Source organism: Acipenser ruthenus, chromosome 26 (assembly GCF_902713425.1).
Source record: "Acipenser ruthenus chromosome 26, fAciRut3.2 maternal haplotype, whole genome shotgun sequence".
Lineage (NCBI taxonomy): Eukaryota > Metazoa > Chordata > Actinopteri > Acipenseriformes > Acipenseridae > Acipenser > Acipenser ruthenus.
This window is the reverse complement of record NC_081214.1, coordinates 6,776,646-6,794,723: the sequence shown is the minus strand read 5'-3', so window position 1 is coordinate 6,794,723 and position 18,078 is coordinate 6,776,646. Positions and strand designations below refer to the sequence as shown.

The 18,078-nt window shown below is 40.8% G+C and overlaps 1 protein-coding gene across 1 annotated transcript in view; it reads right to left on the bottom strand.

The window, feature by feature from the left end:
• Nucleotides 1–18,078, bottom strand: part of LOC131701686 (sphingosine-1-phosphate transporter SPNS2-like) — a 71,645-nt gene that overhangs the window by 35,099 nt on the left and 18,468 nt on the right. The window contains exon 3 of the mRNA XM_059001114.1: nt 1,291–1,427. Coding sequence (XP_058857097.1) covers nt 1,291–1,427 — 137 coding nt within the window. The remainder of the gene's footprint in view (nt 1–1,290; nt 1,428–18,078) is intronic.

Below are 18,078 nucleotides of genomic sequence, written 5' to 3'. Positions count from 1 at the left end.
GCAGCTCTCCTTGCTGTAATGAAAGCACATATATAAGGCTCTACCTGCTTCAACTCACAAGTTACATAAAGAACGTTTCTGAAGTTTGATACACATGAAACTATTTCAGATTGCTGGTAAAAATGGCAACAGTGACGACTATTGAAACATGATTATTTGGAGTAAATAACCAGGTGTCACTCCCTATGAAAGCGCTGCTGCAATGACGTAATTGTGACCATCTCCCAGTAAGCAAGCATACATCATTGATCCACTTGATTAGGCCATTTGCTTGCAGTCTGCTTATTAAGTGTTTGTTTCTTGAGCTCCCCCCCCCCCGTGATTTAGAAAGGGGGGTGGGCATCTGTTTCTGTAGGGATGATGGAGTTAGTCAGTATCTTACTACTCTGATTAAACAAACCCCAAGACTGTCAACCCTGTTCTAGCTATTCCAATTCCTGTAACTGCGAATCAGGACACGCAGCCTTGTACTCCTGGGAGCTGCTTTTCATCCCAGTGCCATTAGCTTTGAATGATTTTCTAGTGAATTACGAGCCCAGGATTTATTGGACAGACTAACACAGGCATGTCTGATAGGCCACCCTGATGGTAAGAGTGTGGGTCCCTTAATTTCTTTCTTTGAAATGCAGCAAACTTGTGCTGCTGTGAGAACAGTGTTCTACTGTCCCCTGCATGTGCTTCGTAAACTATTCCATGGTACAGTGAACTTTTACAAGTCAAGCACCAATGACCTCACCTTTAGAGCTTTGTTAACCATCCCCGAGTGAGAATACAGCAAACTTACAGCACTGTGCTTCAATCCAAATGAGACCCCCCAAATTAATCAATGGAGCAATTCTCTGGTGTCAATAAAGCCCTTGACACAACATACTGTGTGTTTGTCAATATCAGCGTGATTAGTTCCTCTTTATTCAGAAGCAATCTTGGAACCCATTATATGCCGGGTACTTTGTGCATCTGTTCTGGGAATCACTGTACAACGATGAAACTTGACAGAAGGAGACACCAAAAAACAACGAGCAACACCATTCTAAGACTGTTCGGATGAGTCGTAAAACCAAGTAAAAACTGCAGCAGTTGTTGATGCATAGTTCACCCCCTAGTCTCTGTAAGTCGCTTTGGATAAAAGCGTCTGCTAAATGACTAATTAATAATAATACTAATAATAACAGATATTAGCTGCTTGATTTGACCACCAATTATTCCCAACTAACAATACAGTAAAACAAAAAATTCCCAACATATTCCCAGGGCCAGGAAATCAATGCAACTCTCTCGATCTTCTCTCACCTCTTTCGTGATGAATGAGCTGGAGAGAGTGACGGCCGACCAGAAGAAGATCCCACAGCCCAGTATGACCTTCCTGTTGAACCGGTCGCCAAGGTAACCAAAGATGGGGGCAGCCACCATGAAGCTGCAGATGAAGACTGAAACAGAGACAAGGGCGAGTGGGGTCAAGGGTCGTTAAAAGATGAACTGGATCACTGATGAAAATGAGCTGGTTGGTATCAACATTAGCGTAGTCCAGATGACAAGGCAAACAATTCCGAACCTTCATAGACATTCTTTTAAGAAGAGAGGGCAAAGGATTGGGTGAGAATTGAGACTGAACTGCTCACCCTCCAAGGAGAAAGGGTCTACATTGTGAATCTCTGATATCCCCCCAGTCACAGCCATTGAAACCAACCCCTGTGAACTTTCCACTGGGTGTTTAGAGCCCTGAACTCACCGCACACAGGCAAATAGAGCATTACATTGCATACACTCATTCATCACGTGCAGCCAGACCAAAACAGGCACCCCTACCCCTCCCTTCTCGTGATGGGAAAAAATGAAGCAAGTGTTTAACAGTCAAGGGTCTGAACACAATAAATATTTCATTAGCCCTGATTGAGCTGTTCCACATTAAACGACACAATTGATGAGCAACAAACTTCAACTGAAAATCCTGTCTCACTCAGATGGGCTTGGACTAACTCCACATGTATACAAATTCTAAATGTCCATTCTTACAGAACTGTGGCGGGGGGGGGGGGGGGGGGGGGTGTTCTATCTCCATAATTAGCTACTAGCATCGCAGTGTATCCCAGACTAGGCATTCGGATTCTAGCAGAGCAAATTCCCAAGTGGCCAAGTCCAGGATATCCTGAAATCATGCGTGTTTACGCAGTAATATACTATCCTCTGCATTAGAAAGAATGGATGGGAATAGCTCTGCTTTTGAAAATAAAAGGTAGGCATGCATATCCCCAAACTCCCATGTCTGTTTTCTTTATTGAAAGAACATTAAAAAATGCCTTAAAATGTTCCACCTAGCACCCCTCAAGGGAGGAGGCCATGTGCTTATTTTCTTTTCTGAGCAGTCTGTGTGCATCCATTTGGGAAATATTATAATAAACTCAGATGGCTGTTAATCAAGGTTATCCTCCCACTTGGTAGAACTAGCAATAATATTATCACTAGTCCCCCCCTATCGCTTCTATATTTATAGGTTCTCAATTTGGAATATGAACTTCCTGTCCTCCAGCTCAGTTTTACTCCAATGGTCTAACAGCTTGTATGTATTTCCAGTAAAATATCTGTTGTCATCATAACAAAACAACATGTGGGGGGAAGAAGGCAATCCTCTTGTTCATTTCTGTTTTGCTTTCTATGAAATAGCAGAGCATGCAGTTACAGTAGCATGCCTAACCTGCTGCTGTTGGGTTTGCAACGATGCTCGAGCAGGTTTCAGAGGTGAGAAAGCTCTAATAAATCATTTTTGGAATGCAACAAACTGGACTGTAAACAAGTTATGCCTTTTGAGGCAAAAAAAACCTGCCCAGACTGAGGCTGAGCGGTGAAAGATTGTATTAATCAGACGCCAAAGAATAATATTTTAGTGTGCAATTGAATTTGTTCTGTTTTTTAGTACAATATCTTACTTAATGGTAGAAGCTGTTATTGTTGCCCAGTTTGGTAGTCCACAGATAACAACAAACAGCTTTGATCTGACATCTCTAGTTTTATAAAGATCTGGTTTAAATGCAGTAATCTTTAACCAGCAGCTATTTTCCTGCTCTGTTTGCATGTAGAATGACAGCTTCTATTGTGTAAGTGGGAGGCTTTGAATATTTTGGGACAGTCATGATTTTTTTTTTTTTGTAAAAGGTGGGGATCTTTTAAAAAGGTACGTAGCACTTTAAAAACAGTGTGCTAATCCTACCCTTAATTAAATCAGATATTTTTTACTGCTCTCCTTGTGCTTGCTATAGCTTTTCATTTCTAATACATTTTGTTAAAGATCTGGGAAGCTACAATGCTGTACAGCAGCCCAGGAAAGGGTCTAAGGGTATGGCCCAGTATGGATGAGAGGGGAAGCGCCGTAGTGTTCTACCTTCTGAGGCTGTTCAAAGTAAAGAGCTTCAGAACTATACTGCTGGTTCCACAGACATCTTGCACTATCTAACGTTACCTTAGGTAAGGTGGTCCAAGATTAGTGCTAACAGGGTCTGTGAATCTAGCACTAAAGCTGCAGCACGGGGATGGTTGTAAGACTTGCATAGCAGACCGAGTCATTCCCAGTTTTAATACGAGCATAACCTTGAGCTTTTTATCTCTGTGCTGAGACCCTACAGTGTATTTCACTTGAGATCCAGGTTTCACTGTAAACCCACTGCTGCTGAGTCCACAAAACCCCCACGCAAAGAGGAGCTGGATAAAAGACAATATCGCAGCTACAAAAAAAAACAAAAAACATTTTGAATTATTAATACTCTGACATCATTCTTCCAGGCATTAAGTTAGACAGCTAGATCTGGCTTTACTGGGCTTTACTGAAATCACATTTGCATAAGTGCATTCACTGGGGATAAAAAGTAGAGTGCAGAGCTTGTTTCTTCATCAGTATGGATGAGGTTTAAATAACGCAGAACATTGGACCTTACTTATCAGAGGTGTATATTCCAGGGTGCACATTGGAACCAGGGTAAAGCTACACAACAGAGCCCTACACGAGTAAACCTCCCTAGCTGTTTCTTTATTGTAACCACAGTTTTTCTTTCATAGCACAAATATGGAGCAAACCACACATTAGAACATAAGTAGTGTCTTTTTTTTATATATAACAGCTCCAACATAATTACAGTGTTAAACACTACACAAGATTCTGTGCTGCATGCATGGGGCATCGTTTGTAGAACATCAATATTGCATGTGTGTAAAAAGAATGCCTTATATGTTAATGAAAGTGGCCCCTTTTGTATATGAATAGCACAGCTAATTGTATATTTTAAGGGGTTGCCAGTGCCATTTTTTAATAGATATGACGCTGCAAGTCAAGAAGTCAGCGCACTAAAGAAGGCATGAGCAAAAACTCTTGTCTACTTGAGTCAGTCCAAACAAGACCTTTACAAGAAAACTATTTCATCTTCATTTGCACACTGCATGTACGCTGCATGTGGGACCTAGTTACAAGCCGGTTGGTTCTGGCTTTGTAGACAAGAATAGGGGGTTTCATCCTGGCCTCCAGTACAGTTGAGACTGTGATGTACAGTGATGTCACGGTATACTCCGCAGTGGGTCAGAACTGGAGCAACACTTTCAGCACTCTGAGTAAAAACAAGCAGCCGCGTCTCCCTGTGTCATGGAGAGGATTCGCTCTAACTGGGACTGCCAGCCGCAGATTGTTAACTAACACACGCCTAGCAAGATCCATTGCCTGCTTACCAGCTGTAATTAGCTGCATGCTTTGACAAGGTTATGGGTATGGGTCTCTTCCAGTTATACCTGGTGGTAATTGCTGACAGTGTTCTTGCGAGGTGAAGGATTGCTGTGCTCTTGGCTCTGGTGGGTGAGACTCTCTTCGTGAACTAAGCTTGCTTGAAAGCCAGTTGATTGGCAGGCATTGCCTAAGGTAGAAGTACATCCCCATAACAAAACCCTTCTGAGAGATGAATTTCAGCCAGCACTATAGAGGGCTGCATTTTGTTTTCATTAGGTATTTAAACAGGAAATGTACCCTTAGGGTTCTGTATAGTATTTCCTTACATTGTTGTCTTCAAAAGGCAATTTCAACTATTTTCTCCTGACTTCATTCACAGGGTGAAATGACATTGCGACTTTGTGAAACTTTTCTCTTTTATTCAGAAGTTTTGTGTTTGTTGAGTTCTGTGGCGTGTGACTTGTGCTCAAAAACTATGATGTAATTAGAAAGCTACCAGTGTCAATGAACCAGGTTTCAGTAAAATGTTCCAGAGTGTCAAGGATGCTATTTGCATAAGTGGATCAGTTGTTTTGCTGAAAAGTGTGTGCTATGCATGGCAGGTTGTTGTTTTTTTGTTCCTGCCTCAGTACATTCTTTCAGCCTCGATGAGTGGTTCAATTACAAGCAGCAATATCTCATGTGCACTCATGGAAACTCACTTTTGTTGTTATGTTCACCATGTCACCCAACAATGCAGAACAGGGAAAAAAAAAAAAAAAGTTATTGTAGCTGCAGCCAAGGCACTGACCGGCACACTGAACTTCTGATGTTTGTGGTGCACCGTGGATCAGGAAGCGTTTGGGTTTGCGTTGTTTTATCATCTTAAACATTTAGCAAACATATTCTTAAGAGTATTTTTTTGTACTAAAAAAAATGTGTGTGCTTTTCTTTTAAGTACTTCAATACATACAGAACCGGCACAAATTATGGCAACAACAAATGATTTACTGCAAGCCTAGGGGTGGGGACTGCATTGCCCACTCAGACCTTTACATACTTAATATCATGGTATCCCTGAATAGATCATCATCTCCCCTTTAAAAATATGCTCAATATTTCAAAGAGCAAGGCATCTCACAAGTGGAATGGTCCCCTGAAATGTTCTCCTTTTTCTAGGAAAGTAGTACAACTGGAGAGTAACAGATTTTATTATGAATTATTAAATTGTCGTAATTATTAGATTCCCCCAAGGCTCTCTGTGCCTCTAACAGTTACACAGTAACGCTGGATGTGGAATTCTAACTAGGAAAGACTTCTTTCTGACCATAATGTATTAGAAATGAAATGTTCAAATGAAATGTTCACAGCTGCTCCTGCAGGAAGAGTTTTAAGGCCTTAGTTACTCCACCTGACCTATGACCTTCTATCAGAGTTGAAAGGTCACAGAGTCACATAACTTCTTCAAATGAGGAAATGGAAGACTCCAGTGGTTGTTGAGAACATGGTCAATGTCAGTAAGTGAATGTAAAAACACATTTGAATTTGCCTTCGGAAGCAATGGTTTGCGCAGTTTCTAATACATAAAGACATTTTTTTTTCAACTTTTCCCATAATAGCTAAAGGTAATAACTGCAGCTCAAATTTCATATTTGTGTGGGAAATCATATTTTTTTCTGTGATCTTTCTTTTACTGAACCCAGACGTTTTTTCATCTTTCCATTATTGACTGCGCTATTGTTTAAAATCCTCTTGCACAAAATGAGACCTAGAAAGGTAGCCTGCTTGATTGAGCCTCACGAGGGTCTCAGCTGCAACCAGACCTCAAGGTGCAAGCAGCCTGCTCATTAAACAGCTGCAAAGAACAGGCCTGACTGACTGCAGCAGAAGATTAACTAGAATCCAGCGCTGCTTCTGCACACACAGCATTCTGATGGCCTGACCCCAGTAAAGTGCTATTAAATAACAATATAACAGGACTCCCTCAGCGGTAAGCTTGAAAACCACTTTGAAATGTGATTTCACTTCAATTTCTTTACATTGGGGTTATACCTCAACCTGCAGACATGACCTCCCCCTCTCCCCTCGAGAGGTCACTGCCCTGGCTTGTCTGCCCAGTTGCTATGAGTTTACTGTAAACTCCCGCTGCGCTGACCCTGCCCATTCAATCCTGTCCAGACTCATAGAAGCACATAGAATCAAATACGTGATACTTCCATTCACTATAAAGTACTACTGCTGTTTAATTACTAGCGTTGTACAACCTGGTACTCCTGTAGGGATCTATTCATATATAACCCATTCAAAAATATCAGCTCTGAAGGTCTATGAACAGTGTGGGTCTAGATACCATCATTGGTTAAAATCATCTTTCAGTGTGTGTTAGTCTCTTTAGTTTTTCTTGTTTTTAATAGTAAGTTCAGTGTCAAGTTTGGCCTTTTTTTCGATGGAACACTGTTTACTTGAACAAGACCCTGCTCTTTTAAATTGTATTTTGGTCCCAGCAAAAGCGTACAATGAATTTCGGGCAGTGTAATATGCACATACAGGCAGACAAGCACCTCCATACATCTCTGGAGCCTGATGCTCTAAACCTGTCTGACACGTGTTTCTCTAAATTGAAATGTCATGTCAATTTCTGTATCTGACATAGAAGGAACATCTTACAAATCACAAGCTGCAGTCGGCTCTTCTGAACACCCGAAATCGAAAAAAAATTACACATTCCAAAAGGGAGCAGAAATGCTGCTTGATGTTGTGGGAGTTTTTTTTGTTTTTTTAAGAAACAATTATATTGATTGTCTGGTTTGCTGGATATGTGAAATATGTAGGTGTGTGTCTTTGGGTGTAACAACGTCACAGAAAATACTACAGCAGGTAACCCTTCCAGTGATGATTCACAGGCAAAACAGCCACAGGTAAAACAATTACAATGTACATTATGGCTATTTTGGGTCATGAGAAAGCAATGCTTCCCATGTTAAGTAATGTATTAGATAGGTCACTTGTGCCACCTGCTCCATCAGTCACGGCATGCATACAGGCCTAAAAGCCAGGTGCACAAAATAGTGAATCATGCTTTGCAATAATTAAGCCAAGTGTCCAGCTGTTATTAGGAATGACTTGACTTGAAATCAGACCCTCGCTGATGGTGGAAGATAACTAACAAGCGTCAATTCAAAAGGACGAGGTGGGTTTTAAATCTTGCACTGCAGAAAAAAAAACTCAAAGGCTGTGAATAAATGATATACTGTGAGGGAGGCTGATAAATTCATTCATAAATAACAAAACAAAAACATGATGCATATGTGATCTTTGAAATGTGTGTATGGTCTGGTTGCAAATTGGGCTGTACATTGTATGGGACCAGATTTAACAGGTTTCGTGGTGCAGATGGAAATGTGTCACAGAACTGCCTGAAATGGTCTGTCTGAAGGTAAATCTCCTAATTATGGTGTACTAATGAAAAGTAATAATTGAGGTTAAAGGATATAAGTTTGATAATGCTGTTTGAGTTAATTACTCTGGATTTCCTGGTTTAAATCAACATCCATTACTGCTCTGCTGTCTCCTCCGTTGCTTCAAGGTGTCAATCTCTATTTAAACCCAGGCTAACCATAGGAAGCAGACCCCAGGGATCACAGACATGAGTTGTTCCTCTGTTCAAGTTCACTTTTCTGCAAAAGGATGCCTCCAGTGTGACTGTTAACCGCTGTGGTTTGACCCTTCTTTACCCTCCTCTTCTGGACCTGGTTGTTTTTTTCAGCCTAATAAAGGCTGCACAAACCACCGCCCTCTTTGAAGCAGTCCTAATTGATCTCGGTTTCAGAAGAGCGGGGCTGCACTGATGTGTCAATCTGTCACTCGCACCAAACAGACATGCAGCAGCTGGAGGTTATGAATGTGATCTTCAAGCCCTGCAGCTCAGAGAAGCAAAACAAAGAGGGGAAAAGAAACCCTATGACTGATTAAGGGTCCTACAGTTCAGCCTAACCTGATTGATCAGATTAGGTACTAGGAGCCTCAAGCTGAATGCTCATTGTGTTACTGCTCCATTCAAAAAGACTGTTTAGAACTTAATCTGTTCTGCTTGGCTTGCCATTGCAACACAAATTCCCATGCATTCTGAACAAATTCATTCATTAGACAAGGGCATCTGTCTTCCAGAGCTGCTTAATCATAATTGAGAGAGTGTGTGTGTGTCTGTTTATTACCAGAGCCATGTTCTACCTTGTTTAATATAATAGATTTGCATAGTAATTTTTCACACTGTTTTTATAATGAGGGTAAAGAAGTAAGATGGCACAGAGAGCTAATCACTTAATATTGAACACGCAGATTAGAAGATTGCTAGCATGCAGGTACAATTCAAACTGAATTTGCATCCGATTCTGGTTTGATTCTGCGCGATTGTCGCCATGACGATTAATTTACACCAGAACCCTGCAGCATGCAAGGTAACTGCCAAGAGTGGAATCCTCAATTTGTCAGTGGGGGGGAGGGGGGGGGTCATTCTTCCCTTCAGGCCATTAGGGGGCGCTGTCCTTGTAAATCCCAACGGGTCATAAATCTGGCCTGGCTTAAATATTTATATTAAACATCTTTAATTTCAAAATATATTTTTTTATTTTTAAAAAACATAGCAAGTGAAACTTGGTGGTGACACTCACAAATGCTGTGACAGGGCTGGAATGTCTAACCACACGTAAAATGAGAAGTATTATATGGGGTTGCTATGACGACGTGGTAAGCATTTCCAATGTTTATTCTTCAAGAAAATAGTGTGTTGCAGGCCAAACAGAAAAGCTAAAGGACTGGAGGAAACATCCTGGTGAATCATCCTTTACAGGAAAAGTAAATATGTGTGAGTGAGAAACTAACAAAGCTATTGTGTTTTCATGCAGGAAATGTGTTAAACTCCCAGATGAAGACATTTTAAAGACTGTAGTTCAATCTATCAGTGTAAGAGGCTGGACAAAATATTAGAAGCTCATAATGTAAGGCTATGAAGTAGGCAGGCTTGATGTAAGTGTTGACATTGTTCTGAAGAGATACATGACCAGCCTTCAGTGATTGCTATCTCCCATTCCATAGGGGATTCTGAAGGGACAGTGAACAGTAAAGCCATGTGTGTCAGAAGGCGTTTCATTTGAGACTTTACATGCATACTGTAACCACCAGTTAATGATTTAACTCAAAGTTAAACAAATTAGGGGGCGACTAAACCTGTTTTTCAGTGTCTTCAGTGTTGAAATGAGTTTTGATTTAGTATGCGAATCAAAACAAATTTCAACAACAACAATTTACACGTCCGTAGCACCTTTCATCACCAAAGCACTTCACACACAAAAATGGAACTCAATTAAAAACAGAACTTGATCAAAAATAAAAAGAGATACAAAATGTGGTTTTAATTGTAAAATTAGAAAAAGTAAGAGAAAATAGCTATTTTGTAAAAAATACATTTTCAATCTTGATTTAAAACCAGAACGAGTCTCAGCTTCAGACAGAAGGCGGCAGAGCCTTTTCATAATTTAGGAGCTTTATAAGAAAAGTCCCATTTCAACACTGAGGACACTGAGAAAGACTTTCAGTCCAAATGTCTGTCTTTAAATGTAATGTATTTCTTTTGAAACATTAAACAAACGTGTGCTATATTTGACAGTGACTTGAGGTGTAGAACTACATTTTCAAGTCTCAAGGTGTGACACTCCTCTGAGACGTTTTTATGATATCCATTTGGAGCAGAAACTGCAAAGGCAGCTGACAAAAAACCTTTGTTCTTGGTTTCAACGTGTGGCTTACCAGGTGTACTTTTCTGTTGGGAATTCAGTAAAACTCATTGATTAAGAGCTGTGACAGTGAGGTGTGCTGCAGGTTTCATTCGCAGGAATTAAGAACCCACAGTGCTTAATTGGACTGCATTCCAAATATTTATCATAGCAATACTGATTAGACATTGGGTGTGTGTGGATTAACAGAACAATGTTTTAATGAGTTAACAAAACTAAATGCTACTGCTTTTGTAACAACCACAGCAGAATGAAACTGGGGGGGAGGATATTTTGCAATGTGTTTGCACAGAAACCATTTTTCAGCCCTGCATTTATTTAGACTGCTGTCACAGATTTATTAACGAGTTTCTTTCAGGCTGTGGAGATCAAGCAATGACATGTTGCCTGATGAATGAATTTTCTTGTTTTGCTTTCGAGTTCTTTGGATAATTCCTCCTGGGTGTCAGTTTCGGAGGAAAACAGCATGACCTTCACCTCCACCTGATTTCCATAGCAACCGAGGCTGAGTAAGAAACCAAACAAAGAGAAGCTGGAGGGACTAGCTATGCTCGAAATAATGTCAATTTGTTATGATAAAATAGAGCTCCTTTGTACCGGTTGCCTTCTGTAAACTATACTCCTTAACAAAACATACTGATGTATATATATATATATATATATATATATATATATATATATATATATATATATATATATATATATATATATATATGCTTAATATTAATAGATTAATATATTAGATTATTTTTAAATTCCTTAACATATAAACTTTAGGATAAACATGTTTAAATGTTTATCATATTGGTATTTTTGTGACAAATCAATAAAGCTACTATGAGAAGCCCTAAATATGTGAAAGACTGCCCTGCAACATTGATGTGAATGAGACTGCAGCACATGTGCCCAACATTTCTGTGTACATGGAAAAAACTGAATAAATAACCTGACACGGCACACATCCTACAGCTGACCCTCTATATCTGACATCCATATCTTTGACAGCGGTTAAAAGTTTAATAAAAAAATCACTTTTAACACTATTAAGTACTAGTTTATAAATAGAATAGACAAAGTATGATAGTCCTTCACTGTAGTGAGTACGTCCGCAGTACCGAAGAGCCAGGCTCTCTGTGAAAGACCTGGTATACTTTCCTTTGGGTGCAGTACTTTACTTTCATCACAGGGGTCAGTCTTGTTCAGACGCTTTACCCTGTGCCACAGCATTGGAAGGGTTAACCAGTAAACCAGAAAAAAAATGGGGGGGGTTTGCCGTGAATTTAGGAGGATATCCTGAAAACATGGTAAAGGAAATTCCACTCCTTTGAAAATGTAGCAGAAATATGCGATTGATTTATGTTTTGTACGGACAACCAGGCAGTTAGGAAACAATAGAGTTTCACAATGTCATAAAAACAATTACCTTACCCCCCCCCCTCTGCCCTATTCTTGTCTTCCAATAGTCAACACAACAGAGAGGGTGTTTGGCACCATGCTGGTGCCTCAACATTTTCTGTCTTGTTTTTCATAGGAAACCCTGCGTATTGAGTGAACAATAGGGAGTGTAGAGTCAGAAATGTTCCTTTCTTTCTATGAGTAGTTGAGTGAAAACAGGCTACATTTTGCTTCTGGTGGTTACCATATTTTATAGTATACTTTTAATGGACATTTGAAAAAAGTTTCACCTTAAAAGCCAAACAAGGATTTTCTGTGCATGTTAACTTTACATGGCAACACAAACAACATTATCACGAATAACCATACTATAGCTAGCTGACTGACTAACTATTAATATCACACATAATACACTTTTACTTGTCTTATTATAGTATGGTCTTCAGAACTGTAGTAATGTAGCTAAACAATATATATAGAGAGAGAGAGGAGTGAACCAGCCTGCTGCACCACCTGCCGTTGAATCTGACTTTGCTCAGATAAGCTGCACAGACCTCCCAGTTGTGGTACAGCACCTGACATTCAGAGTAGCAACAACACCAGGGTTCATGGGAGAGTGTCGGGTTCCCTTGAGACAGACAGACTCAGCAATCATACTAGCAGAGAGGCAAGCTTCTACATGGCTCTGAACCAAAACAGCTAGGTGCTCAAAACTGAATTGCAGAAGAAGGTGTTTCTTCTCTCGCATCGAAGAGGAGAACTTGTGAGCTGACTCTGAAATACCACGAGGAGAAGGGGCCTCAAATTATTTCTAAATATAGCTGAGTGGAAACTGAGAGGTGTTGATTCTTGGGGTGGGTTTGAAACATTATAGGAAGTTGTTTACATGCTACAAACCATGGAGAAAGCTGTGTCAGTGCTTTGAAACTGTGACAGATCTTAAAAACACTGCCTTAAAACTCAGAAATATCAAACGTCTTTCTTCCATATTTTAATCGCATTTGGTGTCAGTGAATCATCCCAGGAGAATTAATTTACAGGCTGGCAGTTTTAACAGTCTGCTGCTGTTAAGATTATTATATTAGACCCCATTATTGTCTTTATTTTACAGTCTCTAGGGGACATTAGAAAGTGTACAGACAGCAGTCCTAACACAGTGCACAGCACACTTTCAGGTACTGATGTGGCCTGTGGCACTGCAATGCTATACCAGTGTGCATTGGTTTAGGATGCTTTTGTGGTACCAGTTTTTCTACCAATGGATCATACCACTGTAGCTGCCTTGTGCTACCATGATCTTTTCAAACAACTGCCATTGAAGAACACTAGGTAGGAATATGACACAGGGGTTTCTTTTTCACCCCTTTAGAGGCTGGGTTTCTCCACAAACACTGAGCTATGACTAACAAACAGTGTCTGGAACCAGATCCAGACTCCACAGCAGGCATCGGATCCAGGGGATTATTCAAATGTACAAGCCAGTTTAGTGTGTCCCACTTTAAATGCACACAGGCAGTGTTTCTCATAAGCTAGTTTGACAAAGTCTTTTGTATAGTGGTTATGGATTAAGGCACTGACAGATCTCAGTTATAGTATTTAGCAGAAAAAGGAAGGCTCAATGTGTGTCCTCTCTCTCTCTCTCTCTCTCTCTCTCTCTCTCTCTCTCTCTCTCTCTCTCTCTCTCTCTCTCTCTCTCTCTCTCTCTCTCTCTCTCTCCATGCCTAGAGCATCCGTCAAGTATTGATCTATTTCTTATCATGTCACATCCCCGTAGGTAAATCATAAAGATTAATGACAGCATTCTTTTCTATTTTCTTGGTTTCATTATTTTTTCATGGATTTTGATTCTGGATACTTGTCAGAGCCCCCCCCCCCCCCCCCCAATTCTTTGCTTGCAGCCAGCCCTGGATTGGAGGGGCCAACCTTTCTTTGAGAGGTGAGGGAGCAGTTCAGTCTCCATGCCTCAAGCCAGCTCTGGATTGGAGGGGCCAACCTTTCTTTGAGAGGTGAGGGAGCAGTTCAGTCTCCATGCCTCAAGCCAGCTCTGGATTGGAGGGGCCAACCTTTCTTTGAGAGGTGAGGGAGCAGTTCAGTCTCCATGCCTCAAGCCAGCCCTGGATTGGAGGGGACAACCTTTCTTTGAGAGGTGAGGGAGCAGTTCAGTCTCCATGCCTCAAGCCAGCCCTGGATTGGAGGGGACAACCTTTCTTTGAGAGGTGAGGGAGCAGTTCAGTCTCCATGCCTCAAGCCAGCCCTGGATTGGAGGGGACAACCTTTCTTTGAGAGGTGAGTGAGCAGTTCAGTCTCCATGACTCTGAACTTTTTGAACCCAGCCTTCCGGAGTCAGCTAGTGCATTTACCCACCCAGCCCCCTCTCTTTGTTTGTCTTGTTAGTTGTAGTTGTTGTGTTACCCTAGGGCGGAATCCACAGCTGCCACAAGTTTAACAGCTGAGCATGAAGTAAAACAATACAGTATCAATGACAACAGCGGGATATTGTGATAGCAAAGGCACTAGATACATTCTGGAGGAGTCCCCTCAGCCTTACCTACCAGAGGGCTGCTTCAACATGAATCAGTCGTGTCTCGCTGTCATTAAAATCTGTTATATATTCATGCTTCATCAACGTCACCAAAGGATTAATCACAGACACGGCCTGCCTGAGAGAATGTTTTTTTAGTTTATTACTAAGCAGCTAAACCAATGTACAGCGATGGCCAAAAGTTGTCCATCGCCCTATAGAATTAACTCATTTAGCTTCATGATGTTGAAAGAAAACTGCTGAATAATGTTACGTTAACATATACATTTACATACCGCTTTGTAGTTTTCCATATACTTAACGAAAAAGTGGAAGAAATTGAAAAATGTGACATTTCCAAATCTAACATGAAATACTGTACTACTATTATGGCTTCCGGTAGACTTTTGCGATCTCATTTTGTAGTTTCTTTGCTTACATGCTGTTAATTAAAATATTAAGACGTGGTATCGAATTGAATTAATATTAGCGCTGCGTTTCTGTTTAAGAAGGATGTTACCATGTTAAGAATACCAACTTCTATAAAATGTAATCGGGCAGAACCACCATTGTGGAAGGAAGGATATTTTCCGCTCTGACTAAACATGAGGATGTTGCATCTAAATACATGAAGAGGTGGGAGGACTTGACGAATGTACAGCAAACAAACAAACCAGTCTAGCAAGCAGTCAACACTCGCAGGGTTTTATTTGGTGTAACAATGGAACATGATTTAAGGACACGGTAACTTTAAATAAATATTGGGTGTATATAAAGAAAAAGTAACTGAATATTCTTAGCATAAACTTTTCTTTTTACGTCGAGGCCACCCTAAAAACTATTATTGACAATGGGAGTTAAATAGCTGTCACCTCCTCATCAATTAACATTTCAAACATACTGGCAGTGAACTCAGTTGCAGAAGGCAGGGAGAGTTCTCACCAACCTGGAAATATTTTCTTCCGTGCTGAATTGCCAGGCCTGGGCTCATTGTAGCCTGTACTTAAATAAAGAAGACTTGGCCCTGGAGTTGGTCAGCTTATTTACAGAAACACCTTCACAGTCCACTCTGAATTTGCCACCCCGTCTCCTGTACTGTGAAATAACTAAAGAGTTCTGGGTTGGTTCCTGCAGTGGGTTGGAAATTGGAGTGTGGAACGATGCTGTACTATAAAGATGTAGTATCTACGGCTTTAAATGCACTCATCTGATCAGACAACTCAACTGCCATCCCAACGGCGTAACTCTTTTAGAAACATCTGGAAGGAAGAGAAAAACGTGCAGATGTGCATGTTGTGGCCGTAGTTAGCCTATACATACAGGTCTTCTATTTCTATCTATGTATTTGTTTTTAACACAACATCAGACTTCCACATCAAAGAGAAGGGGCAGCGCCTGTTTATTCACCAGCCCTGCTATCTCCAATAGTCCCTGATTAGTTAGTATGAGGAATGCGGGGTTCTAATTGGGCTACGATACCAGATTAGATAGAGAAGGCTCTTTAAGGCAAGACTGGCTCCTGGGAGGGAAGTCAGGGGAACGGGCGGGTGACAGTCGTGGTGAGCCTTCCCAGCTCTGCCTTCCTATGGGACTCGACCTACAAATCAAACAGCAGGCTTGGGGACCAGAGCTGCAATTAGGCCTCTTCCTATTGAACAAACAGCAGCTGTGCTTGTGAGAATGCCAGTTAATGTGGCTTTTACTTTTTCATATCATATTTAAAATACTGCTCTGGAACGAACATAGGGAGTTCTATAAGGAGACTTATTTAGATTTGCCTTATGTGTTTGAACTTATAGATGGAAGACAGTGACAGACTAGTCTAGTATTTATGTCAGCTCACCCAAAGTATATTATTCAAATCCCAAACAAATGGTATTAAAGGATTAGGAACATTTAAAAAAAGGAAAGGTAACAACCATTCAAATCTATTTGAAAGGAGGCATAACTACAGTGTACAAAAATGAAAACAATGAAAACATTTTTTGGATGTACACAAAAGGTTCAAATGATAAGAAAATCATTTATTTCAGGACGTTTCGGACAAAAGCCCTTCTTCAGCTGTGTAGAAAAAAAAGTAAACTTGTTATTTTTCAAGAATTCTGCGGATGATGTCATGATGATGTCAGAATGCAGTGCTCATTCCAAGAGGTATCTCTCTGGTTGTATATGAATCACTGTTCGGAGCGCGTTCATAATCCCCAGTTCTGTAACCTTACCAGTTTGTTTTACCTTTCAGAAAGACAATCTTTTCCTTTGAGAGAAGGCCTAGACGATGTGGATCTTGATAGTGAATTGATCACCGCTTTACTTTTTGTCTCTTGGATGTGCTGCTGCTGCCAAACTGCAGACACCAGCAACAAAGAGCTGTCAAACTGTCAGAAAAAACATCAGCCGGAGAAATGCCTGCCGCCCCTCTGCTAAAACACGCTCTCAAACTGTAACTAATGTCAACACCAAGAAACACAAGCAACTGGGGGGCTTTTATCAAAAAATAAAAAAACAGCAACATCCGTTTGGAAGAAAAACACACCAAAAGTGGATGTTTGTTCGACAATTTCTTAGAAAAAAAAACTCTTTTAGGGTCTGGGTGGCACAAGATGTTAAGAAACCCTCGCACAAATGTATGTTTGTACCACTGTGATACCACAGTATGTCAAAATATGAACATGTTACCATTGCACTGTGGTACCATTCCCCTAACAGCATACCACTGTAGCTGCCCTTGTGCTATCCCTTAGTCCCTTGCTTTACCATTGTAGTGGCACTGCATTGTGATTGAAATAGTAACAAGCTTGCAGCAGCATAGCCAGTGAGTGAGTGAGTGAGTGGCAGTCAACAGCAGTCCTGCCTCGCTGCGTATCACCTGGCACACCTCTGAACAGCGCTCATGCATCAGCCCAATATGCTCCTTCACAAACACAGCACTCCCTCGTGGAGTCTGAATGAAGGATGAAATGCAGTAAAGCCTGAGCATGGAAATCCTGCAGGTTCAGTCATCCTGTTCAAACACTCAAACCCCATCGGGTTGAGAAAGAACAGCTGATCCCCTGTCAATTTTGCTCCACTTTGCTTTATTGCAATACCCCATTGCTTCTGTAGTTTGGATTTGTTGTGCACATGAAATCAAACCACTGGAACTAAAAATCTTGCAAAATTGTCAAAATAGGCAAATTAGCGATTGCCTAATTTAATTAATGACTTTAATAGGCCACACATGCAATTAATTTAAAATAGTAAGACAAAAGTAACACATTGCCACAAATGGTAAAATGTAGGAGACTTTTTACAAGTTATTTAAGATGCCTAATTAAAGCACAAAGTGGTCTTACATTTTCACACATGAGTGCCTATTATAACTGGTGATATTTCTGTATTACTGACTGAAAATTGAAATTCTGCAGGTAGGTATATAAAGGATATAAATGACAAATCCTGAGGTGTTCTAATGCATTTGCACACTGCTGTACATACTAAAGATCTTCAGCCCAAACGGGGGGATGATAATGCATCTCATTACAGCAGCCACTGCTCCCCTCAGTCCTGTCGATGGCATGCTCTGGACCCTTTCAAGTGCTCATTTGGTTAAGTACACCAGCGACTGGGGAGTCAGTGTGTGAGCTGGGCTGGGTCCAGGCGTCCTGATCCCCACCCCACCGGCTTAGCGTTGGATAAAGTGGATCCCTCGC